The sequence below is a fragment of the Phocoena phocoena genome, chromosome 8 (genome assembly GCF_963924675.1).
Source record: "Phocoena phocoena chromosome 8, mPhoPho1.1, whole genome shotgun sequence".
In the NCBI taxonomy this organism is placed as follows: Eukaryota; Metazoa; Chordata; class Mammalia; order Artiodactyla; family Phocoenidae; genus Phocoena; species Phocoena phocoena.
In genome coordinates, this window is record NC_089226.1 from 102,259,026 (window position 1) to 102,277,285 (window position 18,260).

At 55.8% G+C, this 18,260-nt stretch overlaps 1 protein-coding gene across 3 annotated transcripts; it reads left to right on the top strand.

The window, feature by feature from the left end:
- The first annotated feature begins 670 nt into the window (after positions 1-670).
- On the top strand, positions 671-11,080 carry RPS6KA4 (ribosomal protein S6 kinase A4). Of its 3 annotated transcripts, none has more exons than XM_065883240.1 (17): positions 671-725; positions 828-899; positions 1,593-1,811; positions 1,907-2,022; positions 2,540-2,647; positions 2,852-2,932; positions 3,013-3,116; positions 3,212-3,362; positions 5,667-5,831; positions 7,561-7,689; positions 7,869-8,002; positions 8,099-8,192; positions 8,668-8,841; positions 8,922-9,116; positions 9,367-9,526; positions 9,716-9,879; positions 10,149-11,080. In XM_065883240.1, exons 1-17 carry the CDS (start codon positions 671-673, stop codon positions 10,341-10,343), a joined length of 2,316 nt encoding a protein of 771 aa, XP_065739312.1. In that variant the 3' UTR covers positions 10,344-11,080. The 3 variants fall into 3 exon arrangements, with proteins under 3 accessions (XP_065739312.1, XP_065739313.1, XP_065739314.1); XM_065883241.1 differs by having other exon boundaries at positions 7,887-8,002; positions 10,149-10,343; XM_065883242.1 differs by having other exon boundaries at positions 7,890-8,002; positions 10,149-10,343.
- The last annotated feature ends 7,180 nt before the right edge of the window (positions 11,081-18,260 follow it).

Genomic DNA, 18,260 nt, shown 5'->3' on the forward strand with positions numbered 1-18,260 from the left:
GGCGCAGGGCTGGGGCTGGGCTGGCAGTAGCGGACAAGGGTGGCCGTGTGGCTTCAGGCTGCTGTCTGGCAAGGGGACCGACAGATCCCCTTCCCTATTTGCTGAGGTCAAGGAGTGATCAAAAACGAGGCAAGTGGGTTGTGATTTTTATGAAATCCCTCACTTTCGCTGGTGGCTAAGAATTGGACAGAGCTGCTTGGCTGCCCTTAGGGCTGGCATCCTGGAGGGGAAGGCGGCTCTAAAGTACCTGAGTGGGACCCCCATCCCCCTTGGGACACAGCCTGATGTGGACTTACCGCCTTGGGGCCAACACCTGGCTTGGGAGTGTCCGCCCCACAGAGGCTCCAGGTTATCCACGGACCCCAGGCATGGCTCCTAAGGGGTGTTCACAGGTCCCCAGGATGGTCGCCTGGGGCCCAGAGCGCACAGCCCTAGCACCAGCCCCCTGCGCCTGCGGGAGATGGGACCGCCCCGTCCGCCCGCCCGCCGCCCCGGCGCTGTCACGTTCCAGCGCCTGACTCAGGCCTCGCAGGGCGGGGAGCAGGGAGGCGGCGCCGGCGCCCGCCTCAGCCCCGGAGGCGGCACCAGGAAGCTCCCGCCCCGGCCGGAGCCGCCATGTAACCGGCGCCGCCCGGAGCTGAGCCTCGCGGGCCCCAGCGACCCGCCGGCCATGGGGGACGAGGACGAGGACGAGGGCTGTGCGGTGGAGCTGCAGATCACCGAAGGTGGGGCAGCGGTGGCCCGGGGTGCAGGCCGGGCGATGGCTGCCCAGGCCGGCTGGGAGGGTTCATGCACGGGCTGGGTTCATTTGCCCCCTGTGCCCGCAGCCAACCTGACCGGGCACGAGGAGAAGGTGGGCGTGGAGAACTTCCAACTGCTCAAGGTGCTGGGCACGGGAGGTGAGGAGCCCTATCCACCGGCAGGTGTCCCAGGCATGGTGCCCCGGGCCTCCCGCTTGCACACCCACCTGGGTTGGGCCAGGCTGCCGGCAGTGCCCCCCAGCCTCTCCCTGCCCTGCCTGCTTTGCCCTGCCCTGCCATGGTTTGCACGCCGACCCCCAGGGCTGCTCCACGTTGACGTCGCTCCTCCCTGGAAGGTCCTCCGGGATCTGCCAACACTCTTGGGGGCTTGCAGCTCTCCTGTGTGATTTCACAGCTCCTCCCCTTGCGGGATATGAAAGCCCTCTCCCCCACTTTGCAAACTCCCCTCCTCGGGTTTGACCGGCCCTCCCCTGTCTGCGTGCACCTCTGCCCCCCTTCCTTGGCTTTGCATCCTCTTGCATCTGTCTCATCTTCCACAGGTTTGCACATGACCCGCCCTCCACCCCACCCCCACCCCCGCTGCAGGCCTCCCGGAGTTGTGTGCCCCCCAGCCTGGTTTGCACATCCCCTCCCCGGTTTCGCTGAGCACCCGCCCTGGGGTGTGCACACCTTTTCCTTAGAAGGCTCTGCCAGTTCTTGCACACCTGCCTCTCACCCCAGCTCCTTCCCCCGACTTGCACACCCTCCTGGCTTGGCAGCGTGCCCACCCTCACCAGTCTGCACCACCCTCCTGTTCATGGCCTACCCTCCGCCCACTCGCTGCTCCCACAGCCTACGGGAAGGTGTTCCTGGTGCGGAAGGCGGGCGGGCACGACGCGGGGAAGCTGTATGCCATGAAGGTGCTGCGCAAGGCGGCGCTGGTGCAGCGAGCCAAGACGCAGGAGCACACGCGCACGGAGCGCTCCGTGCTGGAGCTGGTGCGCCAGGCACCCTTCCTGGTCACGCTGCACTACGCCTTCCAGACGGACGCCAAGCTGCACCTCATCCTGGGTAAGGGCAGACACCTTCCAACCCTGGGGGCCATGGAGGCAGGGGGGCCACCCAAGGGGGCTACTTCGCAACTTTCACCCACCTCCCGCCCCCAGACTATGTGAACGGTGGCGAAATGTTCACCCACCTCTATCAGCGCCAGTACTTCAAGGAGGCTGAGGTGCGCGTGTATGGGGGCGAGATCGTGCTGGCCCTGGAACACCTGCACAAGGTGGGTGAGGACCTGGCCACCTGGCTGTGGCCGTGGGGACTGGGCCTGGGCCTTAGAAGGGGCCTGTGAACATAGCGGCTTTCTGAGGGCTGGTGGCCTCGGTGGGGACGGGAGCTGCTTCCCTTAGGCCTCCTGGAAGGAAGGCCTCCGTGCTGCCTGGTGGGGTTTCCTCCCCTGGGGTCTCCTCGAAGGGGCTTTCCTCTCACAGGGAGCTCGAGGCTGCTTCCTGGGGCCACGTTCACAGAACTTCTGCAAATGGAGACCTCATGCCTTGGCTCCCAAAGCCGTCATGAGATGGGGCTCCTCTCCCTGGGAACTTGGGGCCTGCTCCCCTGCGGCCTCCCCATGGTGTCCTCTTCCTTGCTTTTACATCTTAAATGGCTTTTCCTATCCAATGGCCCAGTCCCACCCCAGCCCCGCACCAGCACTGGAGATCCCCTTCCCCAGGGACCAGGTGCAGGGACAGGAGCAGAGGGTGTCGGGGGAGGGATCCTCAGGGCCTTCTTGCTCCTGCCAGCTGGGCATCATCTACCGAGATCTGAAGCTGGAGAACGTGCTCCTGGACTCCGAGGGCCATGTCGTCCTCACGGACTTCGGGCTTAGCAAGGAGTTCCTGACAGAGGAGGTGAGTGAAGGGCAGTCTCGGCCTCCTGCACCCCCATGCGGGCCGTCCCTTCCCGGCTCCTGCTTCATGCCTGGCTCTGCGTTTCTCGGGGGTGCAGAGGTGAGTAGATCCAGGCCCTGCCTTCGGGGAGTTCCCACTGCTCCAACCCTCACAAGTCCACGAGTCTTAACTCTGAGCCTTGGGCGGGTCCTCTTGCCCTCCCAGAAAGAGCGGACCTTCTCCTTCTGTGGCACCATCGAGTACATGGCCCCTGAGATCATCCGCAGCAAGTTGGGCCACGGCAAGGTGGGTTGGCAGGGGATCAGAGGGGTGGGTGTGGTGAGGTAGGGGTGGCCGCAGGCCCTCACCCTGGCTCTGCCCCGCAGGCTGTGGACTGGTGGAGCCTAGGCATCCTGCTCTTCGAGCTGCTGACAGGGGCTTCGCCCTTCACCCTGGAGGGCGAGAGGAACACGCAGGCAGAGGTGTCTCGGTGAGCAGGGTTGGAAGCAGAGGGCGGCCGAGGGGCCTGGGCAGGGCTGGAGGGGGGGCTTGCTGCCCCTGACGCCCCCCCACCAATCCTCCCAGACGGATCCTGAAGTGCTCCCCTCCCTTCCCCCCCCGGATTGGGCCAGTGGCACAGGATCTACTGCAGCGGCTACTTTGCAAGGACCCCAAGAAGCGGCTGGGTGCAGGACACCAGGGGGCGCAGGAAGTTAAGAACCACCCCTTCTTCCAGGTGAGGCTCCTGGCTCGCCCCCATACCTGTCTGCACACACCGGGGCCAGGCTACTGCTCTGGGTTGGGGGACACTGGAGGGATGGTCTGAGGCTGGCCAGTTTCACTTGATTTGGAAAACCTCTCAGATAAAGAAAGCAGGCTTGTCTTCTCAGCCGTCTCTCTTGCAACTTGGAAGATGTGTTCTTGGCGGGAAAGCATTCATTGCCTGGTAGGGCTGGCAGGGACTTGAGAATGAATTCATCGGTCCTTTCATTGGACAGGTTCAGAGAGGAGCAAGGTGCCCAAGATCACACAGTAAAAGTGTAGAGCTGGGAACAGACCCCAGGTCTGCTGTCAGCCCAAATCTGATGACTCTTGCGTGCACTCAGGGTTTTGGTCTTTGTACCTGTACAGGCTGTGTGCCTCTTCTTCAGATGGACATGTCTGAATCAACCACGTGGGTTTTGTTCACTTGTTAAAAGCACACACAGTTTAAGGTGCAGTGCAGAGTGAATTCTGTCCTTGTGAGACCTCACTGGCTCGGGCACTATGCCTGGCCAGCATCACTGCCGAGCAGGGCCCTGTGACTGTGAACACCTGTGTCTTGGCCCCTTGCTTGCATTATTTCATGTAAGCCTCAGAACCTTCCTGATTATCTTCATCTCTACAGATGAGGAAACTGAGGTTCAGAGAGGTTAAGTAATTTGCCCAATATCACTGAGCTAAGTGATGGAGCTCAGATTTAAACCTGCATCTGGGTGGCTTGAAGGCCCATGCTCTTAACTGTTATGTTCTGTTTACATGTGGGTATTACATTTGCCTTGGTCTGACGTAGAAACAGAGGCATCCACTAATGGGCACTTATAGTGGGCCAGACATCCAGTTACCCTTGCTATGAGTGCCATCTCCTTGAATCTTCCCAGCAAGTACTGCTTGGAAGGGCCCTCAGAGAAGCTTTCTCAGACAGGAGTCTAAGTCTCTGCGGTGAAGATGTCCCTTTGTGGGCGAAGTGACTGAACAGTGTCAGTTTCCTTAAGTGAATTCCTCAGCCCACCCTGAGCACATGCCAGGCTCCAGGTGCTGGGAGTAGGTGGACCAGTAGTCACACTGGAGAGGCGCCCCAAAGTTTTCGAGGCCTGATGGTGCCCTTATTCCCCCTTCTTTTGAGATAGCCTCTTTGGTGATAGCAGTGCTCAGGTCCCTGGTGCCAGAACTGGGGCCTTCAAACCCAGGCCAGGCCTCTAGGCTGCGAGTGACAAAAAGTCCAACTCAAGATGGTGATATCTGTGGAATAGAGTCTGGCCGCTAAGAACAGAGATAGGAATGAACAGTGGTCTAAACAAGATAGACGTCTATTTATTTATTTATTTTCTCACATAAAAGAAATCCAGAAGTTGGCAGGCTGGGGCTGCTGTGGTGTCTTCATGAAGCCAAGTTCAGTTTTTTTTTTTTTCTTTTTAAATGCTCCTCTATTCTTAGCACGTAGCCTCTGTCCCCAAGGTTGCCTCGTGGTACAAGATGACTGCTGGAGCTCTTGCTATCTAGGTTGCTCTCCAGGTGGGAAGCACGAAGAAGAAGGAGTGGAAGGGCAAAAAGGGCACCTTACCAACGGTTCACCCTCCTCTTCAGGCTCTTTCCCTGGATTCCTACCTCGTAATTTTTGCTTACAAGTAACTGGTCACTGCTAGCTGCAAGGAAGTTTATAAAATACTATTTTTTAGTTGTGTACATTGGTTCCTGAAATAAAACTGGGGCTATAGTACTAAGGAAGACCAGGAGAATGGATGTTGGGCAGGCAACGAACAGGCTCCGCTGTACTAGTTTAAACATAAAAGGAATGTTTTAGCTCCCATAAATGAAAAGTCCAAGGAAAAGTGGTCTGACTTCAGGCAAGGCTGCATCCAGGTGCTGAATCTATGTTATTAGGAATTTCTTTCTTTGTCTCTTGCTTCTGCTTTTCTGCACAGACACTTCATCATTAGACATTGAGGGGGTCCCCAGCAGTTCCAGGCCCATATCCTCCCAGATTTAAGTCCAGTAGGAGAAAGAGATTTGTTTTTTGTTTTTTTTTTTTGCACATCAATTCTATTAAAAGCCCCAGAGTTGGCTGAGTGTGGTGGAGGGCTGGTTCTCCAAGAGAAATAGGGATTCTGTTATCAGAGGAAGGGAAACAGAAGCTGGGGAGGCAGGAAGAACAGCTTCCCGCACAAATGCCAGTGAGACCTTTGCCTCACTGAGGAGCTGCCTGGTGAGGGTGGCCTGAGTGGGCAGGGGTTTCCACTTCCTGCCCTTTGACCCCTTGTCTCTCATTCCTTTTCTCCAGGGTCTGGATTGGGCTGCTCTGGCTGCCAGGAAGATTCCAGCCCCATTCCGACCCCAGATCCGCTCAGAGCTGGACGTGGGCAACTTTGCAGAGGAATTTACCCGGCTGGAGCCTGTCTACTCACCCCCTGGAAGCCCCCCACCTGGGGATCCGCGCATCTTCCAGGTGAGTAAGCGTTCATAGAACCACAGATGCGGGGGAGGCAGAATGGTGCTCAGCCTCAGCCCTGGCTGACCTGTGGGCACTGCACAGGCCCCGTGTCCTGATCAGGAGTCAGCATCTCCTCTAGGTCTCTCCACTCGTTCGGAACCTACAACTGTCAGTCATAGAGACCACCTGGGCAGGACATGCCTTTGAATTTCCTGGTTTATCTTGAAATTTCATGTTAATTTCCCTGCTTCTCCATCTTATCTCTATTGTTATGTAAAAATACTGTTTTAAATTATTCACTTGCTTAAGGGGACACTTAGGAAGAGATGCCTTGTTTATACTGTGGCTTTGCATGTCCCTCTGGCACACCATATCACACTCCTGGGGGCATAGGCCCCCTCCACCCAGTTTTAGAAGCTTAGGCCTGTTGGACCAGTCCCATCTCCTTTGCTCGGCATACAAGGCCTTGCACGGTGTGGCCTCTGCTCAGAGCCCTAGCCTCAGCACTCTGTTATTCCACTCAGTGCTCTAGCACCTCTGAACTGCTCAGAGGTGCCAGAACACACCTCTGTACCTTTGCATATGTGGTTCCCTCAACCTGGAGGGTACAGCTGCTCACCTGGCAAAATTCAAGCCTTGTTGTCCAGTGCTGTCCGCATATGAAGTCTTCCCTGCTCCTCTGGCCCTGGGTCACCCTTTCCTTGTGCACCAGCCTGCTACAGACAAAATCTCCTTCTAAACAGTTTGGCAGGTTTTATCCTGGCGCTGACTGAGACTGCCTCACCTGGTCTGAAGCTCCCAGAGGGCAGGGACTGTGTGTTTAATTTCTGTGTCCCTGAGTCCAGCTTGGGGGCCTGGCCTGTAGGACATGGTCCATAAATATTAAATAAGAATAGGCCAATATCAAGTATGGATGGATCAGTTCCCCTCTATGAAGCTCTCACAAGGGACAGCTCTGTGCTTGAATATCCCTCGATCTACTGCGATCCATCCTCGATCTCACAGTCCTAATGAGCAAGTTTTCTTGTGAATCAGTGGTTACTTTCATTCATTCATTTAATGATTCAAAAGTATGTATTGAGTGCCTTCGATGTTCCAGGCACTGACCTGGGCACTAGGGACGTAACGATAAACTTGACAGACAATAATCCCACCCATGTGGAGCTTGCATTCTAGCGCACAGTGGCGCTGCATTTTTAGGAGAAGACAACACATTGTTAAAATTACCCTTGAGAGTCCCTTGAATTGCCAGGATGTGGATTGTTAGGAAAGGCAAAGAATTAACTTTGGTTTCTCTTTACGTTTCCTCAGTAGCCCCCCTTGCAGAGGAGGCCAAAGTTTGATTTGAGAGGAAGGAGTAAAGACTTTTTGTCCTGAGTGGGTAGAGTTGAATTCTCCTAAGTTAAGTATGTGTGATGCCAGGCCACAGTTCTTTCATGTATTCAGCCTATCATATTCTGGGCCAGTGCAGTGTGCCAGATGACGCCCTTGGCACTTGGGGGGATCACTGTGATGGGAAAGGTAGAGTCACAGACTGGTGGGGGAACAGACATGCATGGTCCCAAGAGGTCATAGAACACGGTGGAATAAAATGTCCACACATCCTGTGTGCACCAGGATGCAAAAGCAACATCCCCTACTCCAGGGTCTTTCCTCTGCCCCCGCCCTCCTTCCCGCTGGGTCTGGGCCTCCGGGGACTCATCTGCACCTCCATCCACCCCTGACAACACCCCTCCTCCACCAGGGATACTCCTTCGTGGCACCGTCCATCCTGTTTGACCACAACAACGCGGTGATGACTGATGTGCTGGAAGCGTCTGTTGCTGGAGACCGGCCTGGCAGGGCAGCGTTGGCCAGGAGCGCCATGATGCAGGTGGGTTGGGCCAGGGTGGGGAGAAGTGGGCTTGGGGGCATCTGGGCTTGGGGACTCCAGATGTGGCTTCAGCAGGCGCATGCTGTGGCTTCGGTGAGGTCCATAGCCTCTCTGAACAGGGGCGTGGCATGGCCGCAAGGCTCCCGGTAGGACCTCTGACGCGTCCCCTTCGCCCCCAGGACTCGCCCTTCTTCCAGCAGTATGAACTGGACCTGCGGGAACCCGCGTTGGGCCAGGGTAGCTTCTCCGTGTGTCGCCGCTGCCGCCAGCTACAGAACGGCCAAGAGTTCGCGGTCAAAATCCTCAGCCGCAGGTGGGCGGGCCCGGGGTGGGCTGGGTTCTGCTGAGCGGATTCGGGGAGGGCGGGGCCGGAGGTCAGCTGTCCTGACCCTGCCTGCCCTGCCCCCAGGCTGGAGGCGAACACGCAGCGCGAAGTGGCCGCCCTGCGGCTGTGCCAGTCGCACCCCAACGTGGTGAAGCTGCACGAAGTGCTTCAGGACCAGGTGACGCCTTCCTGGGCTAGGGCGGAGCCCAGGGACGCTAGAGCCTGCCCGTGGGGGGCGGGGAGGAGGACAGGAGGCGGGGCCTGAGAGCGCCATGGGCGGGGCCTGAGGACCCGGAGGTCAGGGAAGTGTGATTTCAGGGGAGTAGGGCCTGAGGACCGGAAGGCGGAGCTGAGGATGGCCAAGGGAACGGGGCAGGGGGAGGATTTAGGGCGGCGGGTTTTAAGGTGGCCAAAGGGACGGGGGCCTGGAAAAAAGTAGGGGGTAGAAACTGAAGCGAGTCCTAAGGTGGTTCTTGGGGTGGTCTTGAGGTCAGGGTTCGAACAGGGTCGGGGCCTGAAGCCGGGGGCGGAGCTTGATGTTGACCGCGGGGCAGGATCCGGCTGGGCCTGGTGGGGGGTGGGGGGGCGGCCCGGTTGGGTAGGTGGTGACAGTAAACCCAGGTGGTGACCTTGGCCCGTCGCGCCGCCCGCAGCTGCACACGTACCTGGTCCTGGAGCTACTGCAGGGTGGGGAGCTGCTGGAGCACATCCGCAAGAAGCGGCACTTCAGCGAGTCCGAGGCGAGCCAGATCCTGCGCAGCCTCGTGTCGGCCGTGAGCTTCATGCACGAGGAGGCGGGGGTGGTGCACCGCGACCTCAAGCCCGAGGTGGGAGCGGGGCCTCAGCGGACTGGGAGGGCTTCGGCGCGGAGGGCCAGTCTCTGACGGCCGCCTCGCCTCCCTCATAGAACATCCTGTACGCCGATGATACGCCCGGAGCCCCGGTGAAGATCATCGACTTCGGGTTCGCGCGTCTGCGCCCGCAGAGCCCAGCGGGGCCCATGCAGACACCCTGCTTTACGCTGCAGTACGCGGCCCCCGAGCTGCTGGCGCAGCAGGGCTACGACGAGTCCTGCGACCTCTGGAGCCTCGGCGTCATTCTGGTATGGGACGGGGTCTCCGAGGAGATGTCAGGGTCCTCCGAGCCTGGGGACAGGAGTTCTCTTGTTGGGGTGGCAGGGTTTGGTCTGAGGCTGGGGTCAGAAGTCGTCCTAATACAGAGGCGAGGTCTCTCTGGTGCTGGGGTCTGGGCATCCTAGTTTTAGGAGTTGGATGTCAGAGTTCATAAGCCATGGGCCTCAGGAGTTAGCCTCTTGGAGAAGGTCTGGACTGGTCTCACCTTTCACTCCCCAGTACATGATGCTGTCAGGCCAGGTCCCCTTCCAGGGGGCCTCAGGCCAGGGCGGGCAGAGCCAGGCGGCGGAAATAATGTGCAAGATCCGCGAAGGGCGCTTCTCCCTTGACGGTGAGGCCTGGCGAGGCGTGTCTGAGGAAGCCAAGGAGCTGGTCCGAGGTGCGAAGCCGGAGGTCACAGGTCATGGCTGGGGAAGGGGAGGCCATGGGGTCATGATGGGACAGGGTTTGCTACTGGGTCAGGTGTCCTGGTGGGGGACTTGTGGGGAGGAGAGTGGGGCTGCTAGGATGTCTCTGGGGCGCAGCCTCTACACACAGCCCGCCAACACTTCCCCTGTCCTGCCTCCAGGGCTCCTGACTGTGGACCCCACCAAGCGGCTGAAGCTCGAGGGACTGCGGGGCAGCTCGTGGCTGCAGGACGGCAGCGCGCGCTCCTCGCCTCCGCTACGGACGCCGGACGTGCTGGAGTCCTCGGGGCCAGCTGTGCGCTCCGGGCTCAACGCCACCTTTCTGGTGAGGGGCGGGGCCTGCGGGGGGGTCCGGGACCGAGGCTGGAGAGGCGGAGCCTGCGGGAGGCGACTCCCGCAGAGTCCTGAAAGGTTGAGTTCAGCCGAGTCCAGGCGTCTGACCTGTCGGGACCCTGACCGTTTGAGAGGCTGGAGGCCAAAGACCTGTTGGCCCTGACCTAGTGGTATGGGAAGGAAGGCCTGGGATGGGGGGCCAAAGCTAGGATTTGGAAGTCGAGGCCGGGCCGGTGGAACTTACCGCCTCCTTTCCGCCAGGCGTTCAATCGGGGCAAACGCGAGGGTTTCTTCTTGAAGAGCGTGGAAAACGCGCCGCTGGCCAAGCGGCGGAAACAGAAGCTGCGGAGCGCCGCCACATCCCGCCGCGTCTCCCCCGTGCCCGCCGTCCCGGGCCGGGCACCCGCCACCAAGGGAGCCCCCCGACGAGCCAACGGTCCCCTGCCCCCCTCCTAGCCTCCGTCACTGTGACCCTCTCCCCGGTCGGGGCTGTGTTCTAGGAGGCCGGCTCACTGCCCCCAGGCCTCCTGTATAGCTCCGCCCCATCCCCAGGGATTGTTACCCTTCTCTCCCCTCCCCCCCCACCCCCAGACAGAGCAGAAGTATTTTTATAAGCAGAGAATTTTTTTTAATGTCTTACCAGATAGAGTTAGAGATGCAGGGAGGGAGGGGGCCTGCTGGGGAGTGGAGTGGGGGGCCCTCTGCCTAGATGCTCTCTCATCTGGTGGAAGGCACTTCTCCCCCAGGGGGCTGCCCCGGCAGGGAATGGCTCCTCCTCCATTTCTAAGCACTGAGTTGCCACAGGGAGAAACTGGGACCTCTCCCCTGCCCTCCCCTGAGGTCCTGCTCTTGCGAGGGGGCACCCCTCAAGCTGTCACTTTATGGACTGTTTGTGCAATTACGTCCACCAAAGACCTGTGTTGGGGGTGCTCAGTGAGAGGCCCTGGGGGACCCCCTGAAGCATTTCTGCCTCACTTCATGTCACCTGCTTCCGCCTATTGAGGCTTAGGAAGGAGGTAGGCGACCCCCTAAAAGGGGAGGCTCCCTTCTCACCCATCCCCTCCTCTTTGGCACAGCTGCCCCTAGCTGGGGGTGGCACCTTGGGGGTCTGGGGTGGGCATCCACAGTCACTGCCTCAGCCCATCCAGGCTGTGCCTTTGACTTAAAAATAAAAGTCTACCCAGTGCTGTGTGTGGCATGTGTGTGCGTATGTGTTGGGGGTGTGTATGGGCAGAGGTCTTGGGGCTGCCTGCCAGCCAACGGGGCCTGAGACCTCAAAGAGGAGGGACAGGGCAGACCCTTCTGGGTAAGATGGTACCCTTTGTCCTTGGCTTTTGACATGAGGGTCAAACAGTTATCTTGGGTGTGTATCTGATACCTCTGCCATGTATCATTTAGGATTCTCCTGGTTGTAAGTAGTAGAAAACCCAACCTAAACTTGCTTCAGCAGAGCAGGACTTCTAGGCTTTTTGAACTACACAATCCAGGGGTAGCTCCAGGCAAGACCTGATCAGGATGCAAACATATGATCAGGACTCAGCTCCCCAGTCTTAGCTTTTTATTCTGTTGTGGGTTTTTTTGGTGTTGTTGCAGACTTGGAGGACTCTCCTCTTGGCCCCAAGATGGGTGGCAGGTGCTCCAGGGAGCTACAGATTGAAATCTGGTGAGAAAGAGAGTCTTTGTTTTAGCATTCCTGGCAGGAATCCTGAGATGTACTCCAATTGAATCCATTTAGGTCAAGTGCCTACTCTGAATCAATCACTGTGGCCAGGGATGCAGTGTGCTGATTGGCTTAGATCTGGATCTTAGACTCCCCTCTGCAACCTCATTGGGTGGAGAGCAGGAGAAGGGATGGTCCCTAGAGAGAGGTCAGTTGGACAGGGCTTGGTTCCGGTCAGGGAGGGAGAGCAGGAGGGGAGCAGCTCATACCCACGGCTGTGGCAGTGATCAGAGTGCGCCCCTCTCAAGGGGCATGAGACTTCCCTTGTGTGATCCCTACTGGGTGGTTGTGGCCATAGGGCAGTTTGGCCTGAGCGCCTCTGTGCCCCCCCAGGTCAGGGCTATTTGTCCGTATAGTGCAGACGTCCTGAGAGCCCCAACCCCCTGCCTGGACACTATGGGCTGCTGCAGGCCTCTCTCCCCATAGGCACCCTGTGGGGTCATCTCAGCGTGGACCTTCCCTTCCTGTTCTGAGGTTTGCCTCTTAGAGGAGGAGGTAACTGGAGGCCTGGGGACAGGAGCTGGGGCCCCACAGATGCTGAAGTCAGGGCAAAGCCAGGTGGGCCTGGTGGGCAGGTGGGACACCATGCGTGTGGATCAAGGGCAGTTGGGGGGGTGTGGGAACACCCAACTGTATCCCATCCTATGGGTCTGAGGGGGTGTGGGAACACCCAACTGTATCCCATCCTATGGGTCTGAGGGAGGAGAGGGGGGCCCAGGAGAAGGTCGGAGGGAGGGGAGGGGAAAGCATCGCTAATTCTGACTTGTTTTACTGACCGTGTGACTTGAGTAAGTCACCTAACAGTCTCAGGCTTCCCCATTTGTCAAGAGGGAGTCATATGGCTGTCAGGATGAACTAGAGAATGAACACATGTGAGAGGGGGGTCATTTAACGACCAAGTATTTACTGGGATTTACTGAGGTCTTCCAGTGTGCGGGGACTGCCCTGAACACTACATGGCTTATCTCATGGACTCCCCACGACTAGCTGTTGAAGAAAACACCATTTCCATTTAATAGAGGGAAAAGTGAGCCTCAGTGGAGGTCAGCACCTCGCTTAAGGTCACTCAGCTAGAAGTGCCTTCCATCCCGGTGGTCTGATTCCAGACTTCCCTCAACCATAGGAGTTCTGTAGTGAGGATGGGCTTTAATTTTACCCCAAGGCTGGATGTTTGGATTGTTTAAAACTTTGTTTCTATCATAAATGATGTGGAGACAAGTTGGTACATAAATCTGTGCATTTAAAAAATACCTTGGAAAAAAAGAAAAAAAAAATACCTTGGACTTCCCTGGTGGCACAGTGGTTAAGAATCTGCCTGCCAAAGCAGGGGACACAAGTTCGATCCCTGGTGCAGGAAGGCCCCACATGTCGCGGAGCAACTAAGCCGCTGCACCACAACTACTGAGCCTGCGCTCTAGAGCCAGGAGAGCGACAACTACTGAAGCCCGTGTGCCAAGAGCCCGTGCTCCGCAACAAGACAAGCCACCGCAATGAGAAGCCTGTGCACCACAACGAAGAGTAGCCCCAGCTCGTGGCAACTAGAGAAAGCCCGCGTGCAGCAATGAAGATCCAATGCAGCCAAAATAAATAAGTAAATAAAAATTTAAAAATAGCTTTATTGAGGGAATTCCCTGGCGGTCCAGTGGTTAGGACTTGGCGCTTTTACTGCTGGGGCCTGGGTTCAATCCCTGGTTGGGGAACTAAAATCCTGCAAGCCACGCTGAGCAGAAGGGCCCAAAAAAAAAAAAAAAAAAAAAAAAAATCACCGAAATTTCCTCTCAAATGGGTGAATAATGTGGTATATAAATTATACCTCAATTAAAAATATCTCAGTAAAGCTATTTTTTCTTTTGGCCGCCGTTTTCTTCTTTTTGGATCTGAGTTCCCTGACCAGGGATTGAACTCGGGCCCGGGCAGTGAAAGCGCCAAGTCCTAACCACTGGACCGCCAGGGAATTCCCCAGTGAGTTTTAGAATATTCGGAGTTGTACAACCATCATTGCATCATTGTACAACCATCAGTCTAGTTTTAGAACACTTTTTTTTCACCTCCAAAAGAAACTCTGGGCTTCCCTGGTGGCGCAGTGGTTGAGAGTCCGCCTGCCGATGCAGGGGACGCGGGTTCGTGCCCCGGTCTGGGAAGATCCCACATGCCGCGGAGCGGCTGGGCCCGTGAGCCATGGCCGCTGAGCCTGTGCGTCCGGAGCCTGTGCTCCGCAACGGGAGAGGCCACAACAGTGAGAGGCCCGCGTACCGCAAAAAAAAAAAAAAAAAAGAAACTCTGTGCCCACTGGCAGTCACTCTGCCTTTCCCCTGGACCTTCCAGCCCTAGACAACCATCATCTAAATCCTGTTTTGTAGATTTGCCTACATACTTTGATATATACTTTGAAATATACTTTCAAACATCCATTCACAGATATACTGGCATACAGTCTCAGAAGCAGGGTATGAAAATGTCGCATTTCACTTTATGCTCACAGGCACTGAGTGTTATCACTCAGTGATAAAACCTTTGCTACTCTGATGGATAAAAAGTGGTCTCTTATCTGCAATTTCCTCACCCTTCATCCCACATAACTCACAGCCACCCTAAGAAAGAGGTCTTCCTAGTCTCATTTCATGAGACTCGGAGGATGGGAGGAACCCCAAGGAGGGAGCCTGTTGGATGGAAGGGACTGGGGCTCAGAGGAATGAGCAGCATGGATCTGAGTCCTGCCTCTACCCGGAGCGGTCAGGGAACCTGCAGGGGAGACAGATGACACTTGGCTGGACAGGGCGTGACCAAGCAGAGTGGGCGGGGAGACGGTGGCCACAGGCAGGGAGGGGGGAGCTCAGAGGAAAGTGATCAGGGCTGCGGGCTGGCAGCCTGCTTCCTTCTACACCTTGACTTTGGTCTCTAACCAGCCCAGCCTTACGTGGAGGCTGTCTCTTCCGGGAGAGCTGGAAGGGCTCACCTTTCTGCATTGAGCCTCTAATTCCACTCTTAAATGGCCTCACAGGGCAGGCTCGGGCTCCCAGCTCTGTTAAAATGCTGATGCCCTTGAGAAGGCCTGGCAGCTTGTGAACGTTCACCTCCCCCCAAGTCACTGTTAAGTAAGCAGCTGCTGTTAGAACTGAAGTCGGGGTGCTTGCTTTTAGTCTGTGCCTTGCAACCACCATTTGACCCCTCCTTAACGTCCCCTGCATCTCTCAACAAGGATATTCCACAGTCATGTAGTAGGGATTGCAAACTGGTACCAGTGTCTGGCCTATAGAGACTTGTTATTTTGGGGGGCAGGGGAGATAGCACGTTTGCTTGTTTGTTTATTTATTTATTATTTGCCTGCACTGGGTCTTAGTTGTGGCACGCTGGATATTCGTTGCCACATGTGGGATCTTTAGTTGTGGCATGCAGGATCTAGTTCCCTGACCAAACCCAGACCCCCTGCATTAACCACTGGACCACTGGGGAAGACTCAGCACATGTTTCAAAATGAGAAATTGCATATGAAAGCCTGGATGTTTGACTTTTATTGATGGCCTGATCAGCCAAAGCAGAATCGTGTTGCCACATAGAGAGGGCCCCTGCTTTCTGGTTGGCCCCAGTCCCCACCACTCTCTATTGACCATACCAGCTCAGTCCCTCCTTTATCTTCCTGAAACCTCTAGTTATCTGAGTTTGCAACTCTCATATAAATAGTCTCTTTCCACATCCACTGCTACACAAAAATGTGGTTTGTGAAATGTCGAAGATGCCCCATCAATCTTCTGTTTGTTTCAACATTTAAATTTAGTTTATATTTGTATTGGGTTGGCCAAAAAGTTTGTTTGGGCCTTTCCATAAATAAACTCATATGGTTCAAAATTCAAAGGCTACAAAGGGGACTTCCCTGGTGGCGCAGTGGTTAAGAATCCACCTGCCAATGCAGGGGACACGGGTTCGAGCCTTGGTCCGGGAAGATCCCACATGCGGCTGAGCAACTAAGCCCATGCGCCACAACTACTGAGCCTGCGCTCTAGAGCCCGCGAGCCACAACTAATGAGCCCACGTGCCACAACTACCGAAGCCCGTGCGCCTAGAGCCCGTGCTCTGCAACAAGTGAAACCACTGCTGCGAGAAGCCCGCGCACCACAACGAAGAGCAGCCCCCGCTCGCCGCAACCAGAGAAAGCCCACGCACAGCAACAAAGACCCAACGCAGCCAAAAATAAATAATAAAATAAATTTATAAAAAAAAAAGGAAGTGTGTGAAAAAGTATTTAAAAAAAAAAGGCTACAAAGGTACATAGTGAAAAAAATTTTCTTCCATATGTCCTGACCCTTAGCCACTGACCTTTTGTTAACAGAGGCATCAATGTTACCAGTTCTTATGTCTTTCAGGAATATCTCATGTATAGTCAAACTAATATAATAATATGTACATATGATTGAAAAAATTCACCTTCACTGAATGTCAATTTTAGAAAAAAATCAGAAAATGCAAAAAGGAAAAAATGAAAACGAATCAGTGGCATAACTCTCCATAGATAATCTGTGTTAGTTAACATTTTGATGTATCCACTTTCTGATTTTTACTGATAGAGATTTTTAATGGAAATGGTATCAAATATAAATAAGTTGTTATAGCCTGTCGAAAACTCAGAAATAGATTGTATGTCAATAATTACATGAAACTTTTTCTGTAGTCACATAATTGCATGGGTATATTATGATTTATTTAGACCGTTCTCTATTTTTGGCTACTTGGGCTGTGTTCAATTCCTTGCTGCTTTTTAAAAAAAAGATATTTATTTATTTGTTTGGCTGTGCCAGGTCTTAGTTGAGGCATGCGGGATCTTTGTTGTGGCATGCGGGATCTTTTTTTAGTTGCGGCATGCATGGGGGATCTAGTTCCCTGACCAGGGATCGAACCCAGGCCCCCTGCATTGGGAGCGTGGAGTCTTAGCCACTCGACCACCAGGGGAGTCCCAATTCCTTGCTGTTTTAAATAGTGATGCAATGAACATCCTTGTACCTGTCAAATATTTGCTCACCTGTCCAAATATTTCCTTAGGATACATTTCCTAAAAGTGGAATTAATGGGCTAAAGGATGTGCCCATGCGTGCACATTTTAAAGGCTTTCCATATATGTGATCAAACTGCCCTTCAGGAAGATCCTACCATTTTACGTGACTTTCAGCAGCACCGGCGAGATGCAAGCCGCGCTGCCTCCTTGAAAATGAAAGGACGCGTCTCACCAGCCGAGTGAGTCCTTGCCTGCCTGCCTGCCTGCCTGCCCGGGTTTTTCTCGGCAGAGTTCCTGGAGGTCACCAGGGGGGCCCTTCTCTCCTCTGCCTGGAGTCTGGCTGGGCTGTGATGGTGGGGGGACGTGAGGCCCCCGAGCGGGATGGTGGGGAGCTCCTCCCTCTCTCCTCTCCATGCAGGGATGGGCGGGGACATCTGTGTGGAGAAGGTGGCAGTGAACCCCACGGAGTCCCAGGGAGTTGGCGTGCGGTGAGGGCAGGCGGGGTGTGGCTGGGACACCTGGGAGCCGAGCCATGCAACTGTCAAGTCATTCACCCGGGCCGGGACTCCACTGCTGCTTGAGCGAAGCGGGGCTAGAACAGCACCCACCACGGAGAGATGCGGGGTGTCCGGCAGGGCCCCTGGCAAGACACCGGCCACACTGTGAGCCCTCCACAAACAGCAGCTTAACTGAAAAGAAATTAAGAGAACCCAGGGAAAATGAGGATCTGCTCAGGCACGCCCACGACAAGGACCCATGTCCCGGCAAGACAATGGGGATGCTCTCCCCACCCTCCAGTCTCCCTAGCCCCTGCCCAACAGCCCCCAGGGCCCTCCTTACAGCTTCCACCAGGGCTGATGGTGTCCCTGCCTCCCCCTGGTGTGGGGACCAGATGGGGGCCCCTCCCCTGCTGAGTCTGGCTCTCAGCTTTCCCGACTGCCGTGCTGTCAGCAGCTTGAGAACAAACCAAGCAGCTGGGCGTGGGTGGGGGTTGGAAACACACCCGCGTGCGTGTGAGTACACGAATGTGTGTGCATGTGAGGACACACGTGTGTGAGCACGAGGATGTGTGTGCACTGAGAGCGTGTGAACATGTGCAAGTGTGTCTGCACAGGTGTGTGGCTGTGTGTGTGTTGTGCACCATGAATGTGTTGTGAGTGTGTTTGAGGGTGCGTGAGCTTGTGTGAGTGTGAATGTGTATGCATGTGAGCAAAATGTGTGTTGTGTGAGTTTCACTGAGTATATGTGAGAGCAGGAACATATGAGTGTGTGAGAGTGAGTGTGTGTGTGTGTGAGTGTGAGTGTGCTCTCACCGGGCTTTCCGAGGGAGGCACATGGCCTCAGGATAGAAGCTTTGCAGCAACTACCTTATTCTTCCTGTTTATCACCCACCCGCCACCCCCCGCCCCACCGCCAGGTTCCCGGATGTGCTTTAACAACAGGGATGTGTGGGATTCAGACCCCGAGCGGGATGGATGGTCTCATGGTCCTGGGTGGGGCTGCAGAGGTGAGCTCTTGAGCACACACGGGTCTCAGAGCTCAGCCTCTGGGAGCCTCACTGCCTGACTCCAAAGCCCAGCTCCACCAATTCTTAGCTGGGTCACCTTGGGCAAATCACTGAACCTCTCTGTGCCTCAGTAGCCTTATCCGTGAAATGGGGATAATG

Excerpts from the sequence above, each read along its gene's own strand:
- RPS6KA4 (XM_065883240.1), top strand. The coding sequence starts at position 671 with ATGGGGGACGAGGACGAGGACGAGGGCTGTGCGGTGGAGCTGCAGATC. Across the intron at positions 2,648-2,851 it reads AGGAGTTCCTGACAGAGGAG|AAAGAGCGGACCTTCTCCTT; the intron begins GTGAGTGAAGGG and ends TTGCCCTCCCAG. Across the intron at positions 8,193-8,667 it reads ACGAAGTGCTTCAGGACCAG|CTGCACACGTACCTGGTCCT; the intron begins GTGACGCCTTCC and ends CGCCGCCCGCAG.